This window comes from Meles meles, chromosome 5 (genome assembly GCF_922984935.1).
Source record: "Meles meles chromosome 5, mMelMel3.1 paternal haplotype, whole genome shotgun sequence".
Lineage (NCBI taxonomy): Eukaryota > Metazoa > Chordata > Mammalia > Carnivora > Mustelidae > Meles > Meles meles.
The window spans coordinates 94,325,275-94,350,763 of NC_060070.1; the positions used below are offsets into that span (position 1 = coordinate 94,325,275).

At 42.1% G+C, this 25,489-nt stretch overlaps 1 protein-coding gene and 1 non-coding gene across 3 annotated transcripts in view; one reads left to right on the forward strand and one right to left on the reverse strand.

Annotated features, from left to right (window-relative positions):
* CLIC5 (chloride intracellular channel 5) overlaps positions 1-25,489 on the reverse strand; it is a 157,144-nt gene that overhangs the window by 96,753 nt on the left and 34,902 nt on the right. The window contains exon 1 of one of the 2 annotated variants that reach the window (XM_046004417.1): positions 3,503-3,876. The exons of the other annotated variant lie outside the window; for it this stretch is intronic. Coding sequence (XP_045860373.1) covers positions 3,503-3,565 — 63 coding nt within the window. The 5' untranslated portion in view covers positions 3,566-3,876. Of the gene's footprint in view, positions 1-3,502; positions 3,877-25,489 lie in introns of those variants that run through there. 2 annotated transcript variants of the gene reach the window in all.
* On the forward strand, positions 6,718-6,823 carry LOC123942881. Its single transcript, XR_006818513.1, has one exon. It is a non-coding gene; the product is annotated as a U6 spliceosomal RNA (small nuclear RNA).

A 25,489-nucleotide genomic window follows, 5' to 3' on the forward strand; every position in this document is an offset into this window, starting at 1 on the left:
CAAGCTGTATATGATCCCATTTATTTATTCTTGAAATAGCCTTGCAAGTGAGGAAGGAGGCAGGCTTTGTTCCCTAGGGCAAAGGCCTGCAGATCAGGAAAGGTTTTATCTGCCATGGAATTCATGTTGTTATTTTACTCATATGTGTTTATACCAATTTTCATTTACAAAGTACTTTCACCTATTTGCTCCTGTGGAATCCTCACAGCATGTCCATGGGGACGGTATTCCCATAATCAGGGTGGCCACACATCCTGATTTGCCTGGGAACAATTCTTGGTGACACCTGCTGTCCCAGCCTAATTATTCATAGCACCTCCTTTCACTCTCAAACCGAATGTCATCGTCTGAGCCATAAAATATATGATGGCCATCATATAATTGTGGTTATTTATAACCATATAACCATCCTCTTGTTTTCAAGAGGAGGCTACTGAGGCTCATAGAAGTTAAGTAATGTGTTCAGTCATGAGTTAATTAGAAGCGGGACAAGACCCAAACTCATGTCCTATGTCTCCAAGCCTCTGTTGCATCCATGGAGCCTCTATGAAATATTATAGTGAGGTATCAGTGAATTGCCTAATTCAGCCAAAGAAGATGTAAGGCCTGACATATGGGTCTTTGGAAAAGAAAGAGAAGAAATTCAGAGTCCAAACAGCAACATTTGAGGAGTGGATCTGAACGTTATTTACAGTATACTTCTGAGCACAAGTGTTGTTCAACCACCGAACGGGCAGAATCATCCTTCTTACTTCCGTAGGTTGTGACAGGGGACAAACTGGCTCACTGAGCATCTGACAGCAGAAGCCCTCACGAACTCCCTGTGACTTGCATTTATTGGTTCCCTTCATTTTTCACAGAAGTGAACCAAGGCTTATAAACAGGGAACAAGGTAAGGTATTTGAGTGTGTTTCAGAAATTCTAAAATGCTGCCATTTATTATTATTATTATTATTCTTATTATTATTATTATTATTATTATCAAGAGCACCAGCACTAGTAGTCATAGTAGTTAACAGACGCTGATCATCAGGTGATGTGGGATAGAATTGTGTATCCCTGAAACTCCCTGAGTGACCCAGGTTTTGAACGACACGCCGAGCATACCGGCTGGGTAGAGAGGAGGTCCCCTGAAGGAGGTGTTGAAAATGACACATCCCACTCTGGGTGGGGTTCCACCCGGCCGAGGGGCTTCCTAGAAACCAACCCACCCGGCTCTGCAGAAGCTGCCTGGGGCCTCAGACGCCTTCAACAGGAAGGCCTTTCTCATGGGAATCACACAGCTAAGAGAAATGTCCAACTTTGGGAGGACCTGATTCTCTAGATCAGGCCCTTGTTTCCCTAAAATAAAACCATTCATAACCTGGGTGGGATCTTTATTTCACAACATTTTCAGCCTTTGTTAGTCCCTGGAAATAGTAACTGCAACCCAGAATGTCAAACAAGAGGGGGAAAATAATCAAGCGCTCTCCTATTGGCTTTTTGTCCCACAATCCATCCAGTTTTTGAGCTAATCATGAAGGCCTGCCTGGCCATGGATCTCTTTCCTTTAAGACAAAACAACAACACGGGCATTTTAGAATTCTTTTGGGGGCTCTGGGGGCTGTGCAGTGAGCTTTTTATATAAATGGAGAAAACCTTCAAAGCTGCCAACAAGGTTCCAATGGTGCAGGCAGAATCGGTCTCAGTGCCTAGTAGTGGGGCAAAGGGCTCCTTTGGCTCTAAAGAGTCAATTTGTGTTTCAAATAGCTTTCAGGAACTTGACACTATGAAACTACCTGCTCCCAGGAAATCTGAGAAAGTCCTAGAACAGCTTTCTTCAAGGAGAGCAGGGAGACTCATCGCTTTGTTAAAGCTCTCCCTGCTGGTTCCCTAGATCACAGACCTGGATTCCAAGGTCCAGGGCCCCCATTTCTGGCCCTTGGTCCAACGCTGCCAAACTTGCAAGAAGACGTGACTTCTTTCATTACCCAGGTCTGCCAAAGGACCTGGTAATCCTGCCTAGAAGGGTCTCAAAAACCAAATGAGACAAAGGCCACCTTTGAGGGGAGAGAAATAGCCCTCGCAAAGCAAATGTCACTAAATGACAGGTGTGATTTCTATGGGTAATTTTGAAAAATAAACCCAAAGAAGGTAACACCTGGCTGAAGAAAATGTAACAGAGCTTTGTGGTAGGCTGGGCCAACTGGGACAGACCACTTACCATGTGTAAAATAAGTCACAACCCGAGGGGTTTATTTTTTAGGCATCGAAAGATACCGAAGACCAGAAGGTGGTTATCAAAGTTTCTGTAGGTCTTACACTTCTTTGTGACAATTTATCTGTCTAATTAGCTTGGAATTCAGGGTAATTTGCCCCAAATAACATCTTTCCCACTCCAGGGAATACATATGCCTTGTAAATGCACCCCAGGAGACCTCTGAAAGGTACCAAGGACTCTCCCCTTCTCAGTTACCTGGGCATTTCAGGGAAACTGCAATGAAAGGGTATTTTCCCCGTTTGAGAAAAGTCCTGGAGCTCAGGCCACAAGCGGACTCCCCTCCCCCAAGTCCTGGTGAGGCTTTCTGCACCGCCCAGGAGGCAACTCTCCTGCCGCCTCAGGTTTCCCAGCTTCTGCGGTGTGTCGGCCACAGCGAGGACTGATCAAATGTTTCTTTCTTACAATACACCACCCGCGGACCCGGGAAACGCTGCCTCGCCGGCATCCATCCCTTTCCCTCCTGCCGGTTGCAAACGAAGTGCAGCAGCCTTGAGGGAAGATTGTTTCACTCAGGGAGCGAGGCGACTCAACCTGGTCTGTTCACTGTGCTCCTCCATCCCCTTCCGCCCCAAGTCCACCTGGGTTTCCCCCGCTGCCCAACCCTTAGCATTTCCTGATACTACCCCGCGGAATCATGATTATGACAATGATAGTAATGTGGGAGAAAGGAGTGTTTGTTTTCTGTTCTGCGGGTCACAAAGCAAGAAACACCTTTGTTTCCTTCTGCTTTTCTTTGAAGTAGCTCTGAGCCGAAGAGAGAAAGGACCTTTGAAGAGATGTTATTTTTATTTTGCCAAAGAGAATTGTATCCGTAAGCTTTCCTTTTCTTCCCGTCCCTCTCTTACCTCCCTCTGCCCCCCAATTTTAGAAGAAATGTTCAGGGGTCCAGTCACGCGCCTGCCACCTCCTTAGACCGCAAATAACCCTTCAGGGCTCGCCAAAGTCGCACCGGGCAGGGCTCAGGACTGATCCACTGGCCCTGCAGCTGGTTTGACAAACTGCGGACCAACAAGAAGACTGGCGGCCACCTGCCGGATTGCGCCTGACTCCAGGACACCCCGGAGCCCCGAAGCGAGGCTGTCCCGCTTGCAGAAAGGCACCCAAGGGAGCGCTAGGGCCGAGACGTCCTCCCTGGGGAGGGTCCAGTGTCCCAGCTCTGTCTGCGCTGGCACGTGAGCCCGCGTCGCAAGGAGCCCGACTGCTGGAGCGACAGGTGCAGCGAGCCTCTGGATGCCAACCTACCTTCACGAAGAGTTCGATCTCGGGGTCCCTGTCGTCCCCGTTAGCTGTCGCCGAGTCTGTCATGCCTTCGGCGCCCGGGGCCAGCGTCCCGGGCCGAGGAGGCGCCACCTCTGCGGCGCCCGGGCCAGCCCTCTGCGCTCTTGCTCTGCGGGGCCCTTCTTGAGAGCGGCGCTTATTATTATTATTATTTTCAAATCTATTTCCCAAGCCGGGAACAGCAGTGTCTGAGAGATCAGTGTTCGGAGAGATCACATGCAAAGGAGGGAAGCCAGAGGGGACAGGGGGCAAGGGGGAAAGGTGGGTTCAGGGATGGCAGCAGGTCCCCCGAGCAACAAGTGCCGGGCTGCAGGGAGGTGTCACAGGATCCGCGCTTGTCAGCGATCCCCGCGTCGCCGCCAACGCGCCCAAAATAGCCGGAGGCCGCGGGGCGGGGTCAGCCCTAGCTGGGCGGGGAGGGGGGGAGGGAGGGGCACTCCGCCAGCGCGGCCCCTGCCCTGGCCCTGGCCCTGGCTCTGGCCCTGGCTCTGGCCCCCGCTCCGCCCCACCACCCCAGCCCAGCAGCGCCCCAGGCGCGGCCCAGTCGGGCTGCCACTGCCACCCGGTGAGGGGGACCTTCTGGGAAAGGTACAGGGAGGGAGAAGGAGTCCAGGCGAAGAGGAAGAGAGGAAAGGAAAGATAGCTTTAAGTCTTAGGTTTCATTAATGATGCTTTAGCACTCCTCACTCCCCAGTTACTCCACAACCAGCGTCACCCACCAGGAAAGCCCCTTCCTGACTTAATGGTGCTCAGAGTGGGGAGGAGCTTGGGGAGAGGGCAGAGAAGGAGAGGATCCCCCCCCCCCCCACACACACACACCCCATACAAGCCATCCACGTGCTGGGCAAATGGAGTAGGGCACAGGGTGGGGATGGGCAGGGATGGTGTGTGAGGTAGAGGGCGGAGCCCAACTGGTCAGATGCGTCCAGAGCCCAGGACCTATGTCTTTCTCATCTTCTGGGCTTGTTTTTCCCTCCCTTTCTTTCCCTGTTCTTTTCTTTCCTTCCCTTGCTTTCCTATTCTCTCTTTTGCAGTGAAGTATGATACACATGTAGGAAAATGCAGGTAAATGCTCAGTTCAATGAACTGAAGCCACGCATGGAGCCCCAGATGAAGAAATAAAATGTTAGCTAGAAAGCTTCTCCTGTTCTCTCTTCTCTTCCTTTCCTGCCCCTCCACCCCCCTCTTCCATCCCTGTAACCATCATCCTGACCTGCAACAACGCAGGTTAGTTTTGCCTGGAATCTTACAGTAGAGGCTGTGTATACTCCTTGATGTCTGGCTTCCTTTGCTCACCATGACATTTGTGAGATCCATTGATTCTGTTGTGTGTAGTTGTAAATCATCCATTTTCATGGCCACATTTATGTATCCATTTTTCAGGTGATGGACATGTGCATCGTTTCCAGTTAACCACTACTGTAGATACTGCTGTTATGAGCATTCTATCAAGCATCCTTGGGTAATACAAGGACACTTCTCTGTTGGGTATATACTTATAAGTAGAATTTTTAAGTCATAGAATATGAGAATATTCTTCTTGAATACACACTGCCAGACGATTTTCCAGAGCAGTTGTACCAATTTGCATTTCCACCTTTCATTTCGTTTAAAAATAGGTACTAAATCTTTGGCATCTGAAATCTGGTCAATTTTGGTTTGTTTTCTCTGCCTTCTCTTTGCTAGTCCTGTTTGTGCTCTGGCTTGCCTTGCTCACAAATATGTATGTATTTCACAGCTTTGTAAGAAAAAATTTAATCACTTAATAATAAAAATAGGTAATAGTTCTTAGTATGTACCAGACAAAAATGCTCAGCACTGTACATCTTTAATTGTGGAGTCTTTACAAATAGGGTTATTATCCCAGTCTTCAAGGTGGGGAAACAGAGGCTTAAAGTATTTCAATAACTTGTCCCTGGACATCCAGCTAGAAAATGGTGGATTTGAACACAGAAAGAGTGAGCCTGTTCTCCCAACTACTCTACTAACTGCCTCTTTCCAACTTAGCGCACACTGGGTAAGTCACTTTGAAGAAACAAAGACACTGTCCTGGTCTGAATGGAGATTAAGATCCATTTCCGGGTAATCGTCGCACGGAAGGAAGACGAAGCTTATCACATGCATTCGGCAGATACAGGAGCTCTATCAGTCAGCATGGAGGCAGACCATTCACCACAGCTGGAGTGGGTAGAGGGCAAGGCCTCATAAAGCAGAAAGCACTTTGACTGAACCTTCCTGACTGGTCAGACATCTGACAGGTGGAGAAGATGGCGCGGTATTCCGACCACCCTTTATGGCAGGCTATTTCCCCATAAAGTCCAAGTACAAATGCTTCCTTCTCACTGAACGGTCAACAAGCCCAAGTTTGCAACCCTCACAGTACTCTACAGTTCAGTCTAGATGAGGTTTCATTGCCCTCTCCTCCTCCTTGGTTTTTGGCTTACATCACCAAAGCCTTTAGAGAAACAGTCACCTTCCCAGCTGTACCTTCTGAGCCAATGACTGCATACTCTGGGAAGGACAAGGGCACAGAGGGAGACTGATACCTTCACTGCATGCCCCATAGACTCATCACTTCCCTGCTCTGGACTCTGGACACTCAATAGCAATTGTGGCAGAGGTAAATAAAATTATATGCATAAAATGCCTTTGAGGGTTATTTATTTTTAGATGAAAGATGCTTTACATGTGTGATCATTTTCTTGGCTATGATCTAAACAGTGTCTGGTATGACCTCCACTCTCCTTAATTCCACATCTAGCAGAGCCAGCTTCTCTTTCTTCTTCTCCAGATATCTACTGCTTATTGGAAAATGGACCAGTTCTCTTTTAATTTCTAAATAATACCTTCCATTTAGACATCCCTCCAGACAACTGGTAGTTTTGCTATTATAAACATTCATATTGCAAAACAACAAAACAAAAAGTCAGCTTTGATGATAAAACATTTTTGTGCATGTTTCTAGTTTTTGAATCTGCATTCTGCTTTAGTTCAGGATAACATGTCTTTATTTTATACCCTTTAATGTCAAATTATTATTGGTTAGAGTCAATTATGGTTTTGTCCCAAGAAAAACACGTCCTTAGTCCTAGACTGTACTTCTAATAATCATAGTTTCACAAAGTTGGTGCAAGTTTTGGGTAAATATTTACCTTCAAAGGACTTCAAAAACACCTTCAGTGCTCACTGGGCTGCACATATACTAAAGTTGGAACAATACAGAGAAGATTGGCATGGGCCCAGTGAAAGGATGACCTGCAAGTCTGTGTAACTTCCATACTTTTGTATGATTGTTGAAAGCAAAAATTATAACGTGTCCTGTGGGGTTTTCAATATATTCGGTTTCAGTAAGACATAAACAGATTTATATAATGGTAAGGTTTCTATACTTCACTTGAAGTGGCCAACTATGAACTCTAAGAAGATTGAGAAAATTTAGATATATATATGTTGTAACCACCCTGAAAGCAACAACTAGAAAAGTTAAACAGAGAGATATAGTGAAAAGCCAATAGATAAATTAAAATGTAATGGGAAAAAAATCTTCAAATTATCTACAGGGGAAAAAAGAGAGCAAACACAAAATGTATTATAAAATGGCACATTTTCTTCCTCTGGCCTTCTCCCTGCTCATTCTCTCTCTTTCTCAAATAAATAAATTAACAAAAAATCTAATATATATATATATATATAACAACTCTAAATACTTCCCTAATACCAGAGCTTCAAAATACCTGAAGCAAAGCTGACAGACTGAGAGTAGAAAGAGTCAAATCACAATTGTAGTTCGAGGCTACAAAAATTTTCTCTTAGTAATTGATAGTGCAAATAGACAACAACAACAACAAATCAGCACGAATATAGAAGATCTAAACCGTACTTCAGCAATTTGGCCTAATGAACTTTTATAGAATATCCCATCTAAATAACAACAGAAAACACACTATTTTAACCACATATGGAAGATGCGCCAAAGTAAACCATATTCTGGGTCACAAAGTAAACGTGTTTCAAAGAGTGAAACTCTCCTCATAATAGAATCAATTACATTAATAAAAAATGTATCTGGAAAACCTCTAGATATTTGGAAATTAAGCAATTCACTTTCAGAAATTCATTGGTCAATAAAGAAGTCTCAAGAATAATTAGAAAACATTTTGACCTGAATGTAAATGGGCATACAATGTATCAAAATTTGTGGGATGAAACTAAAGTAGCCCTTGAAAGAAATTTATGTTTGAAATATTCTGTTTAGAACAAAATCCAGGTCTCATATCTAAGTTTGTACCTTAAGAAACCAGTAAAACCTAAAGCAAGGAGAAAAAAAAATAAATATAAGGGGTAAAAAAATGAAACTGAAACAAGACAAAACAACGCAGAAAATCAATGAAACCAAAAGCTAATTCTTGTAAAGGATTGATAAAGTTAATAAATTTCTAGCTGTATTTGCAAAAAGAGAAAGAGAGAAACTATATATTATCAATATGGGTATGAAAGATGGGATAGCACTACCACAGTCATAAAAGGATAATAAAGGAAGGATATAGACAACTCTCTGCACATAAATTGGAGACTTCTGTAGACCCAAATCTTCAAAGACACAAACTAACAAAACTCATTCAAGAAGGAGGAGATAACCTGAAAAGTCCCATATACACTAAAGAAATTAAACTCATAGTTGAAAATCCTCTCCCTGCCAAAAAAAAACCCTCAGCCCAGATGTCTTCATTAATGAATTCAACCAAACCTTTAAGAAAGAAATAATACCAATTTTATACCATCTCTTCCAGAAATAAGAGGAGGAAACAAAGAATGTGTATCCAGAGTTTGTAAACAATTTTTACACATCAAAAAATAAGAAAACAAACAACCCAATTAAAAATTAGCCAAAAGAATCTGAACATTTTACCATAGAAAACATGCCAATGACAAATCAGCACATGAAAAGATGATCGACATTATTATTGAGTAGAGAAATACAAATAAAATGATACCACAATATACCCATTGGAATGGTGAAAATAATACACACACGATAACCCCATGGGGTAGCAAGAAGGCAGAGCAGCGGGAACTCCCTCCCATACATTGTCAGTGAGAATGCGGAACTATCTGTCACTCTGACAAAACAATTTGGTAATTCCATGTGGAGTCAAATATAAGTTACCCATGAGACTCACTTGTCATCTCCCAGGTGTTATCCTAGAGCAATGAAAACTTAGGTCCTCCTTGGGGCGCCTGGGTGGCTCAGTGTGTTAAGCCGCTGCCTTCGGCTCAGGTCATGATCTCAGGGTCCTGGGATCGAGTCCCGCATCAGGCTCTCTGCTCAGCAGCAAGCCTGCTTCCCTCTCTCTCTCTCTGCCTGCCTCTCTGTCTATTTGTGATCTCTGTCAAATAAATAAATGAAAATCTTTAAAAAAAAAAAAAACTTAGGTCCTCCCAAAAACCTGTACATGAATGTTCATAGCAGCATACTTCCTAACTGAAACAAATGAGAAACAACCGAAATGTCCCTCAGTAGCTAAAGGAAGAAAAGAATTGTGGTACATCCATGCAACGATAGAGCACTTAGCAGTAAGTAAGAATGAACACATACAAAATGGATGAATCTCAGCTGCACTCTACTAAGTGACTGGAGGAGTATGCTGAGTGAAAGAAGTCAAGCAGAGACAGTCAATTATCATATGGTTTTTTGGTGAAACATGGTGAATGCTTTACCAAACCCCAAAGTTCATTCAATGCTTTACTGGTGAAGCATGAGGAATAGCATGGAGGACATTAGGAGAAGGAAGGGGAAAATGAAGCGGGGGGAATTGGAGGGGGAGACAAACCATGAGAGACTGTGGACTCTGTGAAACAAACTGAGGGTTTTGGGGGGGTGGGGGATGGGAGCCCGGTGATGGGTATTAAGGAGGGCATGTATTGCATGGAGCACTGGGTGTTATACCCAAACAATAAATCTTGGAACATAACATCAAAAACTAATGATGTACTGTATGAGGACTAACATAACATAATAAAAATTAATAAAAAACTAAAAATAAAAAAAATAAAATTTGAGTCACATAAAAATAAAAGATTGCATACCGAATGGTTCCAGTTATATGACATTCTAGAAAGGCAAAATTATAGTGACAGAGAGCACATCAGTGGCTGCCAGCTGCTGGGACTGCGGGAAGAGGGGAACCTACAAAGGGGTAGCATGAGGGAATTTTTCAGGTGATCAAACTATTCTGTATCCTGTTTTTGGTGACAGTTATAGAGGTTTCTGCATGATTAAAACATACAGAACTCTATACCAAAATGAGAATTTTCTGTAAATAAGTTTTTCAAATGATCAAGATTCTTAAACACTTCAAAGAAAATGTAAAGCTGCTAGATTTTTGGGGGGCGTACATCCCCTTTCCACACCTTCTTTGTTTCAGATCCTTAGTATCAGATCTTATCTTACCCTGGACTTCAGATACATAAAACAAGTCTCTGTTCCATGAGACCTGGTGTTCCCAATTATAGTCAATAAAGTAAAACAAGCCTTCACTGAAATAAAAAAATAAAACAACAAAATAAGCACATTTAGACTAAGAGAGAGTGTGTGTGTGTATGATAAATGGGTATTTTTTATGAAATAATGATGATCCTTTTAGGGAGTTTTGTTGGTTTTTTTTTTAAATATCTCAACCAGTACCAGAATATAAGCCCATCATCAGCTACATACTCCAACTTTTATATGCCTAGTGATATTTCGTTGAACCCACTCACTTTGCCCAGGGTGGTGGCTTTTTATGAGAATCAGATTGTCCCTTTCTGACATTCTTTACAAAGGATCTCTTGGAAAATCCCAAGGGTTTAAGGTTCAAGTTGAAGGGACCATCTGGGTTTGATGACAGCTGCAGAACCCCCAGTTACACAGTATCTCCGGGGGAGGACCAGGTGGGTGTAGACAAGGGGGTGAGTCCTGGAGCAATTACACCCACATGAAGTCACAGGTGCGGCTGTGAGGAGAGTTAGAGTGGGTTGCTAGTTCCACCTATTCATTTATAAACTAATGTTCCATTGCACATGCCGAACTTGACCAGTAACCTTGGTCCCTACAGCTGTCTCCCTACAGTCTCCCAGGGAGGGGCCTGGGAGCACGCTGGACTGAAGCCAAGTGTCCTTGTCAACAACCGGCACTCACCCACTGATTCACTCATTACTCATTCTCTCCACCAGTGTTTTGGGGGCATACTGCTCATGCTCATTCTAGAACCCTCCGAGAACAGGCTGTGCCTATTGCCTCCTGCTGACGAGCAATCTTTGCTCCTGTATTATGCCTTCATGGATTGCCTTATGTCTTCTCCACAAGATCAAAAACTCCTTGGGGGCGGGAACCCAGTGCCGTGGGTCTTTCATATGACCTTCAGAACATAATGGTTCCCTGCTATAGACTTGTGAACAACCACCACCAAAAACCAAAAACAAACAAACAAAAAAACCACTTGTAAACAAACTGTTAATAATCCAAGTACAGCTGGAAAAATAATTGTTGTTGGAATGAATTAATGAGTATCAGGCAGCTCTTTTATTCCCAGGGTCCTCCATGACCAAGGATTCAGCCCTTATTTTACTCAAAGGCTGACATCAGTGAAATGGACATTAGAGTGTGGGGTTTGTATAAAGATTCTAATTTTGAAGTAAAACATGGGAAAGAGGTAGGAATAATAAAAGTTAACATTTACTAGGGGCCCACCATGTGCCAGGGACTCTGAATCATTCTTAAGCTTGCTTCGTCTCTATTACTATTACCTTACTTCGACAGGTACTATCAGTCCCATTTCACAAATGAGGAAGCAAAGACTTAAGAAGGTTAAGGAACTTGCCCAAGATCACAGGCATCCTTATAAACAACACAGCCAGCATTCTGACCCAAGGTCTCTCCACCGCAAAAGCCTGTCTTATTAACCCCCGTGCTTTCCGGTGTGTGAGAAGGACAATGCAGTTGGAGGAGGCTGGGATGACAAAAGAGACTTAGAAATTGCTTCTTGAGTTGGAATCAGTGAATGACTCGTCTTGGATAAGGAACGGGTGGAACTGGGGATTCTGGAAACCTCCTTCACTCTGCTTAATGTCAGAGACACCAGAGACAGAGCTGAAAAAAGAAGCAGGCACCGAAATGTGGCACATGAAAAAGAAACAAATACCTAGCCTCTAGAGAAAGGAAAGCCATGGGAGACAAGAGGCCAGAGCAAAGTGATCTGAGGTCATGTTCTGTTGCAGCACCATGAATTTTTGGCAGGATTTACTGCTCTGGTAATTGTCTCACTTAATGGCAAAGTTCATACTTTAGTCACAGCAAGATCACATTGAAATACAACTATTACACAAATATATTTTTTAAAGCCTTGGACAGGATCCAAGATAAACACATGTGTAACAAAATTCAAAAAAAAAAATTGTTGACCCATATTACTTTTATGCACACATCTAATTTTGTTTTGGACAACAGGCCCATCTTGCCAACTGACCAGAGATAACCCTTAGTAACTCAAAAAGGGGCATGGTATTCCAGAGGCCCCTAGGTGGGGGGGGGGGGGGGGCAGGGACAGGGGGAGAAAGATAAGGAATGTTGGGGAAGGGGAGTCAGCTTGTCCATGGGTGGGAGCAGAATGCAGAATGAGTTGAAGGAAGTGGGCAAATGCCAGTGACCAAACAGATTAGAATTCTGAAGGAAAAGCAAAGAGGTGTTATGATTGACAACCAAAAATCCATTTGCTTTTTTGTTAAAGGGCCCCGGAATCGATATCGGAATCTGCACCTGCTCCATTCGCAGCCCATTAAGTTCCAGCGGACTTTCGGAGGTGGGCAGGTGACTGGCGTGGGCCAATGGGAACACAGAATCCCTGTGAGCCCAGTGATTGGTTCAAAATGGACACATGATCAACGGAGATCAATGTTCCATTTTTAAAATGAAAAAAAAAAAAAAAAAAAAAAAAAGGCACGTCTTCTAGTAGACTGGTGAAGCAAGCTGCCTAGTGCGAGTTCGTGACATTCTCATTTAAAATCTAGTTGGCAAAGAATCAGCTTTTAAAACTGGATTTATGGGCTCCAGGTGGCAAAGTTAGTTAAGGCTGTTCCTTTGTAACTCTCAGAAGATGGAATACGAATCCTCATTATGATGTGATAAAAAGATCAGCTTTGCTCAGATTTGGGCCTTTTGTCAGAAATGTGCTTAAGAGACAATTTTCCTTCTGCTGGGCTTGCAGAGAAACTGCAGGATGGTCCCGGGGCTGCCTGCGCTGTCTTGTCCCCGCTAAGACAGAACATAATCGAAAGTAAAGCCAGTAGAGAGAAAACAAGGGCAAACCTGGAGAAAGGAAGCCCAAGTTCTGATTATTGTTAGAGTGACTAGATCGCTTGGTACCTAAAAATTGATATCCCTAGAGTTTCCTGTCCTGATGGTCAGTAAAATCCGTTTTTGGCTCAAACCGTCTTGAGGTGGGTTTTTTGTTTTTTGGGTTTTTATTTTAAAGAATTTATTTATTTATATGACAGAGAGAAACAGTGAGAGAGGGGACACAAGCAGGGGGAGTGGGAGAGGGAGAAGCAGGCTTCCCGTGGAGCAGGGGTCAGGATGTGGGGCTCGATCCCAGGACTCTGGGATCATGACCAGAGCGGAAGGCAGAGGCTTAACTGACTGAGCCATTCAGGTGCCCCTTGAGGTGGGTTTTTTAATGTTTGCAACTGGATATTTATATCCACAACAGTTAGAACCTGCAGAGACTAAAGAGGGTTATGGGCGAGAGATGCTCCGTATGACCAAATAAGATCCCAGGGTTATCATAAGGTAGACATGAGTCAACAGCACAGTGATGCACTTTAAAAAGGAGGCCCCGTCCTGAGATGCCCCGGGGGTTCAGTGGGTTTGGTCGGTTTTTTATTTTGGCTCAGGTCATGATCTAAGGTTGTGAGATTGAGCCATCAGGCTCCGTGCAGGGTGTGGAGCCAGTTTAAGGTTCTCTCTCTATCCCTCTCCCCCTGCCCCTCTTCCCAAACAACAACAACAAAAACTCCTCACGCTTCTATAACATCCTATGCAAAACTCTACTATTGTGCTATTACATTGAAATTATTTGTTTATGAATCTGTTGCCTTCTAGAACTAAGACCTTCAAGGACAGAAGACATCTCATCCCTCCATTAATCACTTCTTGGATTGTAATCATCACTTCACATACCTACTACTCCAACAAATCTAGCTTTTTGAAAGCAGGGCTGGTGTTTCTTATGTGTGTTTCCTTGTGCCCAGCACACAGTCAGGCATGTGGTCTATGTCTAGATCTATCTATCCATATTCACTCATTTACTTGGTAAATAACTTATTAGGATTTTGTTTTAGTCCCATCACTGTGCTTTGCTAAATATAACCCGTTGCTCCAATTCTTAAGGTTACACACTAAATAATACAAGCAGTGCTTTTTAAAAGTTGCTGGTTCTGATCTCTTGATTAAATGGAGAATGACTCCCTTGCTCCTCCCCCTCTCTGTGGGATTTGCTCTCTGCAGCCTATGACTCTTAGCTGTTTATCAGCAGATACCATAATGAAAGTAGGAAAACACAATGTGTGAGAACACAAAAGTGAGCCTGGACTCCTAGGTATAAGGTGTGAACAGTTAGTTTGCAGGATCACACGGACTAATAAATATATGAAAAAGCACACCACTTAGCTACAAAACAAATTACACCAATGGAAGATTTATCACTTTATTAGTAAAAATGTGTAAAGATTCATGAAAAAAATTGTGAGTAAATACGCAATATGAGTAGGGAATGTACATTGGTACAACCTTTCAGAGGTCACTTATCTATCAAATTTGAACACATATTTGAGTCATATGAAGACTCAACAGGCCCACTGATAAGAAACTCTTAAGGAAACAATGGGTATATGCTCAATGGTGTTCATTGCACCACTGTTTGAAATAAGAAAAAACTAGAAGCATACTAAATGTCCATTCGAAGATTGGGTAGGTTTGGTGAATCCATATAATGAAGGATATCACAAAAAGAACATATGTCAGGATATATTGTTAAGTGAAAAAGAAAACAAATTATGGCAAAAGTGCATGAACTTATTTCATTTTTTGTAAAAAATATATAGTTTCATATTATATATTGTCTGGAAGACTACACACAAAATGTAGAGAATGGTTATTTCAGAATAGTGGATTAGGAGGAAGAACATTTCAATTTTTACTTTTTACAACTTTTATACATTGTCTGATTTTTTTTTTCCCCAACACAAAGTGTCTTTTCCAATTAAGTTGTAGGGAAAGGCTCAGGCAAGTCAGCTAGACTGTGTGCAACCCTCTTGGAGCTCCTTGGGGCTCTGTGAAGTCAACCATGTTTATCTTTGTGAAGCCAGTTCCCTCCTCTTCAGACCTGTCCTTGGATTCAGAACCCTCATCCTTTCCCCAAAGTCTCACACTAGTAGATCTTACTTTCCCTTTGTCCCTTCAATAAACACGTACTGAGACCCTCCTGCTGCTGCTGTCCTCACATCTGTCCACAGAGAGGACCTTAGTGACTCAGGCTGTAGTCATATCTGCATTTTAAAAGGGCATCAAGGAGAAAGCAGGTGATAACACAAAGGCCAGCATTCCAAAATGGGCTGGGGCCCGAGGAGTTTCCTAGAACGTTCTGAACCAGAATCACTGAGGAATCCTCTAAAAATGCATCTCTCTGGGCCCTTCCCACACACTGAATCTGAGGGTGGGGCTACAGGAAAGCGCCCGTTTTGATAAGCTCCTTCGTGATCCTCATGCCCTTTGAGCTCCATCACCATGGACACAGAGGGAAAGAAGAGGGGAGAGTCTGAGGGCCAGACACTTTCTGGCAGCTCTCCACAGCTTTTGTACCTTTATTCTACACACACAGGAAGACCCACCTTGTTGTTCTTGACAATAGCAGCTGAGGAAATGCTTAAGCTTGGGTTCTGAAAGCTCCCAAGGACCCCAAATAGAGAAGGAAGAAGAGACACCAAAGGGCGGGAGACTAGCATCGCTTTGTAAAATCAAATTTCTACCCATAGATGGATTTCTCTGTAGATTTCTCTCCATCTGGGAAGAGTCTTTCCTACTTTGCCCTTCTTGTACTGACCATCACTGTAACCAGTAGGCTGAACCTCACCAATATAACGATTTAATGAGAATGAAGTTAAAAAACAACAAAGAACAAAACAAACAAACAAAAAATTCAGTCCTTAAATGACATCTCAAGAGCCAGTTTGAAGAATAAGCGGAATGCATGTCCATAAAATGCTATAGTAACACAAGGGGTTATGGATTTTTAAGGTTGACGTTGGCATGTTTGAGGAAGACTGAGGGTAGGATCTTGGAACTCCTACTCACCACTTGCTAAGAGAAAAGAAACAAACCACCAACCAACAAAGATACCATTTGAGATAATGCCTGAGTAGCAGAAGCTACTGGAAAAGTCTGGATCTTAATTTACTGGAAGCTCAAATTTGCCCTTAGGGGGACCCTTCCTGTTTTCTATGGAATCAATGATTCTGGAACTTGGCTGCATTTGGGGGCCATCAAAATGTCACTCTTCTCTGCCATCCCCATAGATCTTGGTGGCACTGGTCTGGGCTGCAGCATGGTCACTGGGATTGTTTGTAAACTGTTCAGCCAGTTCTAATGTGCAGCCAAAATTGAGAGTGTTACTTGTTCAAGAACCTTCTTAATCCCATGCATGGAAGGCAAGACCTACCCTCCAGAAAGCCCAGAGCTGGGAAATAATCCTGACTCGGGTGCTTCTGGCTGAGACGCATAACACATTGTCTAAGTATATAAGGGCGGTGGCAGCCCATGCTTTGGACATTCTGCATCACATGTTCAAAACCCCGTTTTCTGCCTTCATTAGACAGCACCCCACAAGCTTGACACAGGCTAGCATCCCACGCCAAGGACTGCACTCTCAACTTTCTGTCTCAGACCTTCTCTAAGCAAAAGCAGCCCCAAGCTGATGGAGGACAGAACAGGCATTGAGGGCTCAACCTGACTTGTGGGCGTTAAAAGAGAGAGTGGCTACTAAATTTGGGGGACCTGGATCACAACCTCTGTGAGGTATTGAGCAAACTACTAACTTCTTAATGTGAACTATTGTCTTCAGCGTTCAATGACATAATGTGAAATTACTTGATTCAAAAGAAGTGCTCAACAGGTTGAACGTTTTTCCCCATGTCATCTTACTCCATCCCAAATAACCCTGTAAAGTAATTAAGGTAGATGATATGACCATCATCTCGCGGGGGGCGGGGGGGAGAATGCAGATCTAGAAAGTTGAAGTGACGAGTCTCAAGTTTCTAACAGTATCAATGGCAAAAGCAGGCCCGGAACTCAGGTGTCTTGGCTCCAAATAGCCACTTCCTTTTCCCTATTTTTATATTGTGTCGTGACCTTTGCCTCAAAAGACAGCAGAAATTTTCAAGCCTTTGACGAATATTAGAAGAAGAAAAAAGAGCTAATGAAGCAGAAAATGTTTCCCTTCAAGCAAAAGGCACTCGGACGAAGGACAAGTATAGCCGTGTTTTTCAGACTATATTGTTTACACAAATGTGTGATTTAATGGCTGCCGGCAATCGTCCCATGTTTCACTTCCTTTTCAGTGACTTAACCGCCTCAGTTCCCCTGTCAATGCCTCCAAGTCCTTTGGATTTGTTTGCCTCTGGATATTGAGTCTCTTCAAATTGTGTTTCAAAGCTCTAGTACAGATTTTTACATGACACACCTACCCCACCCTCTCGCTTTGGCCGTCTGGACAGAAGTCACCGGTCATTTTGCAAATGTAGTCAAGTTACTCTGAGAGTCGATTGTTTGACTGAGGCACCAGCAGACCCGGTGGCCATGTCAGAGCCAGAGTCCATGCACAGTAAAGCTTCCCCACTCATGGCCTCGCCTTTGTCCTCTTTGTGTGTTCCAATGCTCAAGTCCTTCCTACCTTGCCAAGGAGTCTCTTCTGATGCTTTCGGCGACCAGTGATTTATTCCTTTTGAAACTCCAGGTCACTTTTATTGTTTCGTTTGGCACTTATCTGTCTTTTGGCAATTTATTTATTTTTATCTTTGTTGTTTCATCTTAGGCTGTGTTCTATTATTAGCTTTCCTTTCCGTTTGTAAATCTTGTCTCCCCAACCACACCGCCACGTCTTTGAGGTTAGGGACAATGTCTTATGCTTTTTTTTTTCATTTGTTCTCAGAGCACATGCAGTGCTAGAATCACGCTCAGGAAGTGTTTGTTGGATAAATAAATGGGTGTTGAACAAATTCAGTGGCTTTGCAGAATATCAACTATTTTATTAGTGGATTCCCAAGGGTCCAGGGTTTATAAAACTTATGTGTTTGGTGGTATAACAGTTGTGATAGCTTGTTTTGAAAATAACATGGAAAGTCTTAGTCTTGGGAATTTCTGTCTTCCAAATTCTCTGCCATCCCCTTAACTCCAAAATTACACATAAGACAATAATTGAGGTCTCCATAGTATATCCTGTAAAAGCTGAAAAAAAAACTGATTTTAAGATTCATCCAGAACAAGCAGGGGAAAAAATGCCAAAAGAAAAAAAGAATTACTTTCCATTCTTAGTTTAACAACTCTTATTTAACCTCAGCTCTTAACATTCATAAGATTTTTTTATTGAGATATAATTAACATATAACATTATGTAGCTTTCAGGTATACAGTATAATGATGCTATATTCGTATATCTTGCAAAGTTCTTAATATTTTTTGCAGGTGCTACATTTTATCTCTTTTGCTTCCCTCATGAATAGTCAAGGAATTTCCTCCATAAGAAGGTCATGACCGCCATTCTGGTTGGCAACTATTAATTATTTCCTCCTCTACTCACAACAGTGTTAAGGAGTTCATTTACAAATGGATATTGAAAACTTAATTTGGTTCAAAAATCAAAAACACAATCTTTTGGTCACAGTTTATCCACTGAATGACATAGTCGGCAAGCTTGAAAGAACAAATTACTTCAGTTGAGTTATTGGGCAAAAAGGTGTGACTGTGGACATGCAGACTGTATTCAGTAAGAAATTGACCAAAGCACAAATCAGCAAATGGATCATCTCTGGACATCAAAGGAAGCCCTTGCTTTGCTGAGCAATTCTTGCCCATCCTGGGCGTGTACTAGGAACATGGTCATTGCTGCGTCACTGAAAGCACAGAGAATATACAACTGGAGAGTCACGGGAAGGACTGGTATTTGGTTGCAAATTCACCAAAAGACAGATTGCTGAGTGGGTAGAAGATAAATTGTACTGAGAAGATTAAGCCAGTGACAATGAGCATCAGAGTTAGAGGCTGAGACCTGGACCTTCAGACCAAGTCCAGGACATATTGTACTGATAGGGTTCACTCACTAATATTAATTCTTTGTTTTGTTACTTTTTTTCTTTTTTCAAATTTGATGGAGCTCATTGACCCTGCCTCACATGTACCTGTTCTATGATAGCAAACACACTAATTCTAGAGCTAAGGGGACCTAGGAACAAACCTAATCCAAAGCTTTCTTTCCCCCCTTTTACATTCATAGACTAAAGAAAAACTGGAGAACTGACGTTTTATCTACAGTTAGTGGATTGCATGGCTCGGTAATATTTGTTGAATAAATGAATGAATGTTGGACTCAACTGCTTCTGCTGTGTCTGCAAAATCTAATCTCCAGACTTAAGGACCCTACATTTCAGAGAGATGCTGCCGATCCAGGGGGGTCTTCAAACCCCAGGTTCCCGTTGGTGCCTGGGGGCAGTGCTCTATCTTTGGGAGAAAGAGGGCAAACAAGGCCAGCATTGGGATGACTTCTCAGAGGACCTTCTCTGGGATAATTTTTCCAACTTACACCCCAGTCTTGACTTACTCTTTGCCAAAGTCAGCCCATAGGAACCCCAGACAATAAAAAAAGGAGAGAAAAGGAAGTTTAGTGGCATAAAAAATCGCACTTCGCATGATAGCTTTTTAGAAACTCAGCCGTAGTGGACTCATCCAAAGTTAGTTTACATTCATGGTATCCGTGTGCCAAGGGACTCTCTCCTTCCAGACTGGCTTATCTGGGAACCCTGTCTTTCTGAAACATTTTGACTCTGAAGAAACTGTCATTGATTTTACTAATTTGGATGTTGTTTCTCAAGTGACAGAGAAAATTGTCATAATATTTGAACCATTTATCTTAGATTTTGCACTTAATAGCAAAAGCTGATGTGTTGGAAATGATAAATTCAATAAAATTATTTGTATCCTGATTCTTAGGTGATGAATTACTTCACAATGCAGTAAAATCTATGTATTCTTGTGATAAAAAATACCATTAAGTGCTTAGATAATAATTTAGCTCTAAATAAGAAATAATTTTGAAAGGAAAAAATAATACTGTGAATAATGGGAAATTAAATCTTATTCATGGATGGAAAGCCAAATAATCTTAAAGAACCAAAATTCTTTGTTCATATGATAACAATTAAAGTCTCCACAGTTTATTTTATAAAATCTGAAACACTGATTTGAACATTTCTCCAGAAGAACAAGCAGGAAAATATACCAAAATAATTTTTCCAAAGGATTAATGAGGTATTTACTTTCTAAATTTTAAAACAAGTCACAATTACCAAAACTATATAATATTAAGTTAAAAGCAAGGAAGAAATGATGAGATAGAACACATATTTCAGAAGTAGATTGAAACTCTTTTAAGGACTTAGTACATGAAAAAAATAGAATATATAGGGGCACCTGGGTAACTCAGTTGGTTAAGTGTCCTAATCCCGATTTTGGCTCAGATTGTGATCTCAGGGTCCTGAGATTGAGCCCTGCGTCAGCCTACGCATTCAGCAGAAGTCTGATTGGACTTCTCTGTCTTCCTCTCCCTCTGCCCCTCCCCCTCTGCTTGTGCATGCTCTGTCTCTCTCTAAAATAAATCAATAAAATCTTTAAAAAAATAGAATATATAAGAAATAATCATAATAGAATACATGAGCACAATAGAATCACAGTACAGAGAATATAGCGGAATATATACCACATATCATATACTACAATAACTTTTGGTCAAAGCAAAATCATGAATGTGAAAAGGAAACTAGAAGAAAATAAGCATCTTCTTTACAAGTAAAAAAGGAAGAAATATTTCCGATATTCTCATATAAAAGCAGACATAAAACAGATGTTAGAACATAAAAAAACCAAAGGGCTTAAAAGACAAAAGGTAAGTGAGAAAAGTGTACGTTAAATGTTAAAGGAAAAGTTTTACCATGGGAAATACAGAATTGACCTAATTATTGACGATCAGTGTTCAGCTGTCATTCAAAATGAAGTCATAGGAAATAAATGGAGGATTCACACTCAAGGAAATGTCGACAATGAATCGCCACATGGAAAGATATTCAGTTTCAATAGCAACGAAAGAGATGTGGACAACAAAACTCTGAAAGACCACAGTATATCCATTAACGTAAGTGCAGGCATTAATGGTACAGAGAATGGGCTTTGGAGTTAGATGTGGAGGTTGGCTTTGGCACGTTTTAGCAGTGCCTTTGACCGAAGGTCCTAATTCCTCAACATCAGTTTCCTAGTCAGTAACAGGAGGCTGTTACATATCGTGAAAACAAAACGATTCATGTAAGTAAACAGTACAGTACTTGGCACATACTCCATGTCTCCAAGAACGGTATGTGGCAGTAGTGACGGGCAATATAGTGATGATGGGGCTGGTGGTGGTGGTGGTGAAGTGATGACGGTAATGGTGGTGATCAAGATGGCGGTGACAATAGCTGATCGCGGTGAGAGTTGTAATGGTGTTGCTTTCGGTTGTTTTGGCAAAGGTGACGGTGCTGGGAATGGTCATGATGTCAAGACAGGGGTGATGGTGTGATCAAAACAACTTAAAATGATAAATACATTTCTTGGTGCATAAATCAGAAAAACCAAATGCTAAAAATTCAATGCTATTGGACTTGTAATTTATTTTTTAGACATCCTGGAAAGCGATCTAGCAATATATAGCAAGATTTAATATATTATACACTTTGACACAGAAATTTAACCCATGGGGACATATATCAGGGGAAAAAAATCCCCCAAATTAAAAGCAGTCTGGAAATGGTATAGCAATGCTATTTATAACTGGGAACAATCCAAAGCCTCAACAATAGGGAAATGACTAAGCAAATCATGGTACATCAAGGTAATGGAATAATATCATGTAGCTATTTAAAGTGAAACATGAGGGTATATGCATACAAAAAAAATTGTGTTAGAACAACACAAAACTATGGGTTTCGGTAGTCAAGTGTGCATTTGTTTGCTTTTAGAAGAAAGAAATAGAAGATAATATAGGCACATGTGCATAGAGTTCTGTAAAGGTTCAATATGAATTCAGCTTTTTTTCCTTATACGTATACTTGCTCAATTGAGCCTTAATTTGGGAAAGTTTATGATGGAACCTCAAGCTATACTTCACTCCAAAGAGCTGGTACCAAAGTGACTAATTCCCAGGCAAGCGGCCTCCCATCCCTTCCTTGGGACCCATTTACCATCCTTGAGTGCTCTTCCCAACTCTCTGTGACTCATTCTGTGCCCACGATGCTCAAGGAAGAGCTTTCAAAACCAGAATAATATTTGTTCCAAAACTAAGCGCAGAGGTCATAAAAAAGCTTAGTGGCATCTATCCAAGTATATATCTATGAATCTGAATGTGGGACAGATTTGTGATTGTATGTGAAAAACCCACAAGTATTGATAAGCTGCAAATTTTAGGGTAACCATCTGACTCATCTGCCTTCATTTCTCGGTCTGTAAAAGCGAAAAACAATAGTAATGAACTCCTTGAGCAATTCCAAGGGTTAAATGAGATGCTCCAGGTAAAACATGGCAGAATGCTTGGTACATAGTGAGTTCTTGTTTATTGTTATTTGAATATTAGCATTGCTCTTACTAGTCTATGTAGTCTTTCAGAAAGTATCAGGAGCTCTGGATTAAACATGAAAACATTGGCTTTTCAGCTTCTTCATCTATACAATGGAGCATTAGATTAAGTGATTTGTGACATTCTGTGACTCTGTTGTCTTAGAGACAACGATGTTCCTTTTTATGGATTTGTGTCTCATTTTAGGAGGGATAATAATAAACTCAAAAAATATAAAAAATATTTAAAAAATGGCCTTCCCCCTCAAAACTTCATTTTTACAAATTTTAAATATTACGTTAATAAAATACTAATGTTTTCCTTGCTGAAATATTCTGAACACTCTTAACTCCTTCAATGGAAACATCAAAAGGTTATATTTCTTCATTAAGTAATGTTTAACTTATACTTGAAATAAATAATGGCTGATCTCTCTGAGTTGGTTTTCTTTTTTCAGTATTTCTTACTTAACTTGGGTTGTTCTGTACCTCCAAGTTTTCTCATGGGTTTTGTTTTTGTTTTTATTTTTGCTGGTTTTCTTCCCTTGGGGTTTTGTAACCTTTCAAAACAAATGTATTTCAACCCATCAAGATAGAAGCAACATTGTGAGGTTGGTTGGCTTAAGAAATGGAGCCAGTAACTGTAGGCCTTAGGAAATTCAGAGCCCCCAGATGCTCACGCTGGTGTGTTTCTTCACACACATCATCAAACCCAAGCTCGCCCCTGGAAAACCCTAGAGGGCGCTGTTTTCTTGCTCGTTATCACTTTTGCCTTGGCTTCCCATGGGAAAATGGAAAGGGGGAAAAAAAAAAGGAGAATGAAGTAAATAAATAATAAATGAAACAAACTGTCCAAGCCTGAAGGGAATGAGGCGGTCAAGTCTAAATTTCTCATACCAGTGGGGTGGGGAGCTTATCCAAGGTCACTCCATCACCCCACAGGTATGAGGAATTTAGACTTGAGTGGAGACCTCAGACCCAGACCTTCTCTGCTCCACCACCTGCTCTTTCATCAGGGAGAACACAGAGAAGGATATATTGAGAAGTGTACAATTCACAGAGATTTTCTAGCCTGTGACTCTCTCTACTAGCCCACCCAGAAACCACACCAGTTTACTGCCTTCTTGGCACCAACAGAGTTGGCTGGTGTTCCTGGATGTGATGGTGATAGCATTATTGATGGTGATGATGATGGCTCACACTTCTTAAGTACTTTCTCTATGTCAGGTACTGTGCGAGGCGCTTTATACACACTGGCTCCTTTACCCCCGACCATAGCCTTATAAGGCATGGACCATGAGAAAAGTGAGAATTAGGAGTGTGTATTGGATAGCATGGAGAATCACAGATAGCAGAATCACACGGAGATCAGGCAGGGGATTAGGCCATAAAAATAGACCAGGGTCTTCATTTGCTTATCTGCCATGTTCTCAAATATTTTTGACTATAGAAAATGAGATCAAGATGAATTAAAAGAGAGAGGGGCGCCTGGGTGGCTCAGTGGGTTAAGCCTCTGCCTTCGACTCGGGTCATGATCTCAGGATCCTGGGATCGAGCCCCACATCGGGCTCTCTGCTCAGCAGGGAGCCTGCTTCCCCCCACTCTCTCTCTCTGCCTGCCTCTCTGCCTACTTGTGATCTTTCTCTCTGTGTCAAATAAATAAATAAGATCTTTTTTTAAAAAAAGATGAATTAAAAAAGCGAAGGACTTGAGGTACTGGAGGAACAGCAGTTAGACTAATTTTCTATCTTCTGTGCAGCCAAATCAAATAAGGCAGACTCCTGATGTCTTTGGGTCATGTTCTAGTTAGGAAGACAAGACGGGAGAGTTGCTTTAAAGTTGGAGGTAGTCCTTTGAAGAGGTTGAGGTTAGGATCCATAGCAAGGAAAGGTCAGCAGAAAAATACCTGAGTCATGGAGGGAAGGGAAGAGAGAAGTACCCGTTATCTCTGTTTCATTTGCCTCCTGAGGACACTTCCCTCTCCTGTGGGCACATGGCTGTCTGGACATAACTTGCATAGGGCATCATAATTGTCATTGCATGCCGGGAGTGGGTGGCTCATTCACGGGGGATGGTTCAGTTCCTATGTGCCGTGTCCTCTGCTGGGTCCAATGGGGTAGGCAATGCTAAAGAAGACACATTGCCATGGTGCCTGGGTGGCTCAGTTGTTAACTGCCTGCCTTTGGCTCAGGTCATGATCCTGGGGTCCTGGGATCGAGCCCTTCATCGGGTTCCCTGGTCATCTGGAAGCCTGCTTCTCCCTCTCCCACTCCCTCTGCTTGTGTTCCCTCTCTCGCTGTCTCTCTCTCTGTCAAATAAATAAACAAATCTTAAAAAAAAAAAAAAAAAAGATGACACATTGCCTGTTTTGGTCTGCTTGCATTAGAGCTGAGAGAAATGGCATGCCCCACTAAAATACTAGGAGCAAAATCATGCTTGATGCCTTTATTGGTTGTTGCCCAAATCCCAAAGCAGGCATAAGGACAGTACATTGTCATCCCTGGCATGCCCCTTAGGGCTTCTTTCTTTGCAAAATGCCAAAGGAATTCCTTGCTATGGCTTAAGATTTTTGACCAATTAAAAAAAGTAAATATCCTGATAAATATCCTGATAAAATCACCACGAGGAGCCATATTTATGCCTTGGCATAACTGTACTTGCCAGACCCTTTTTTTTTTCTTTTGAAGATTTTATTTATTTATTTGACAGAGAGAGAAAGAGAGAGAGAGAGAGCACACAAGCAGGGAGAGTGGCAGACAGAGGAAGAGAGAGAAACAGACTCCCCGATAAGCAGGGAGCCCCATGCAGGGCTCCATCCCAGGACCCCGGGATCATGACCAAGCCAAAGGCAGTTGCTTAACCAACTGAGCCACCCAGCGCCCTCCGGATCCTTTTGCAAGAGTAATGCTCCAAGAAAAGTGCAAAGAGAAGGCAAGAGAGGAGAGATGAGAAGGTACAGGGAGACTGTGGCTTCTAGAAGACAGTTTTTCCCTGCATTATCACTGTGTTCA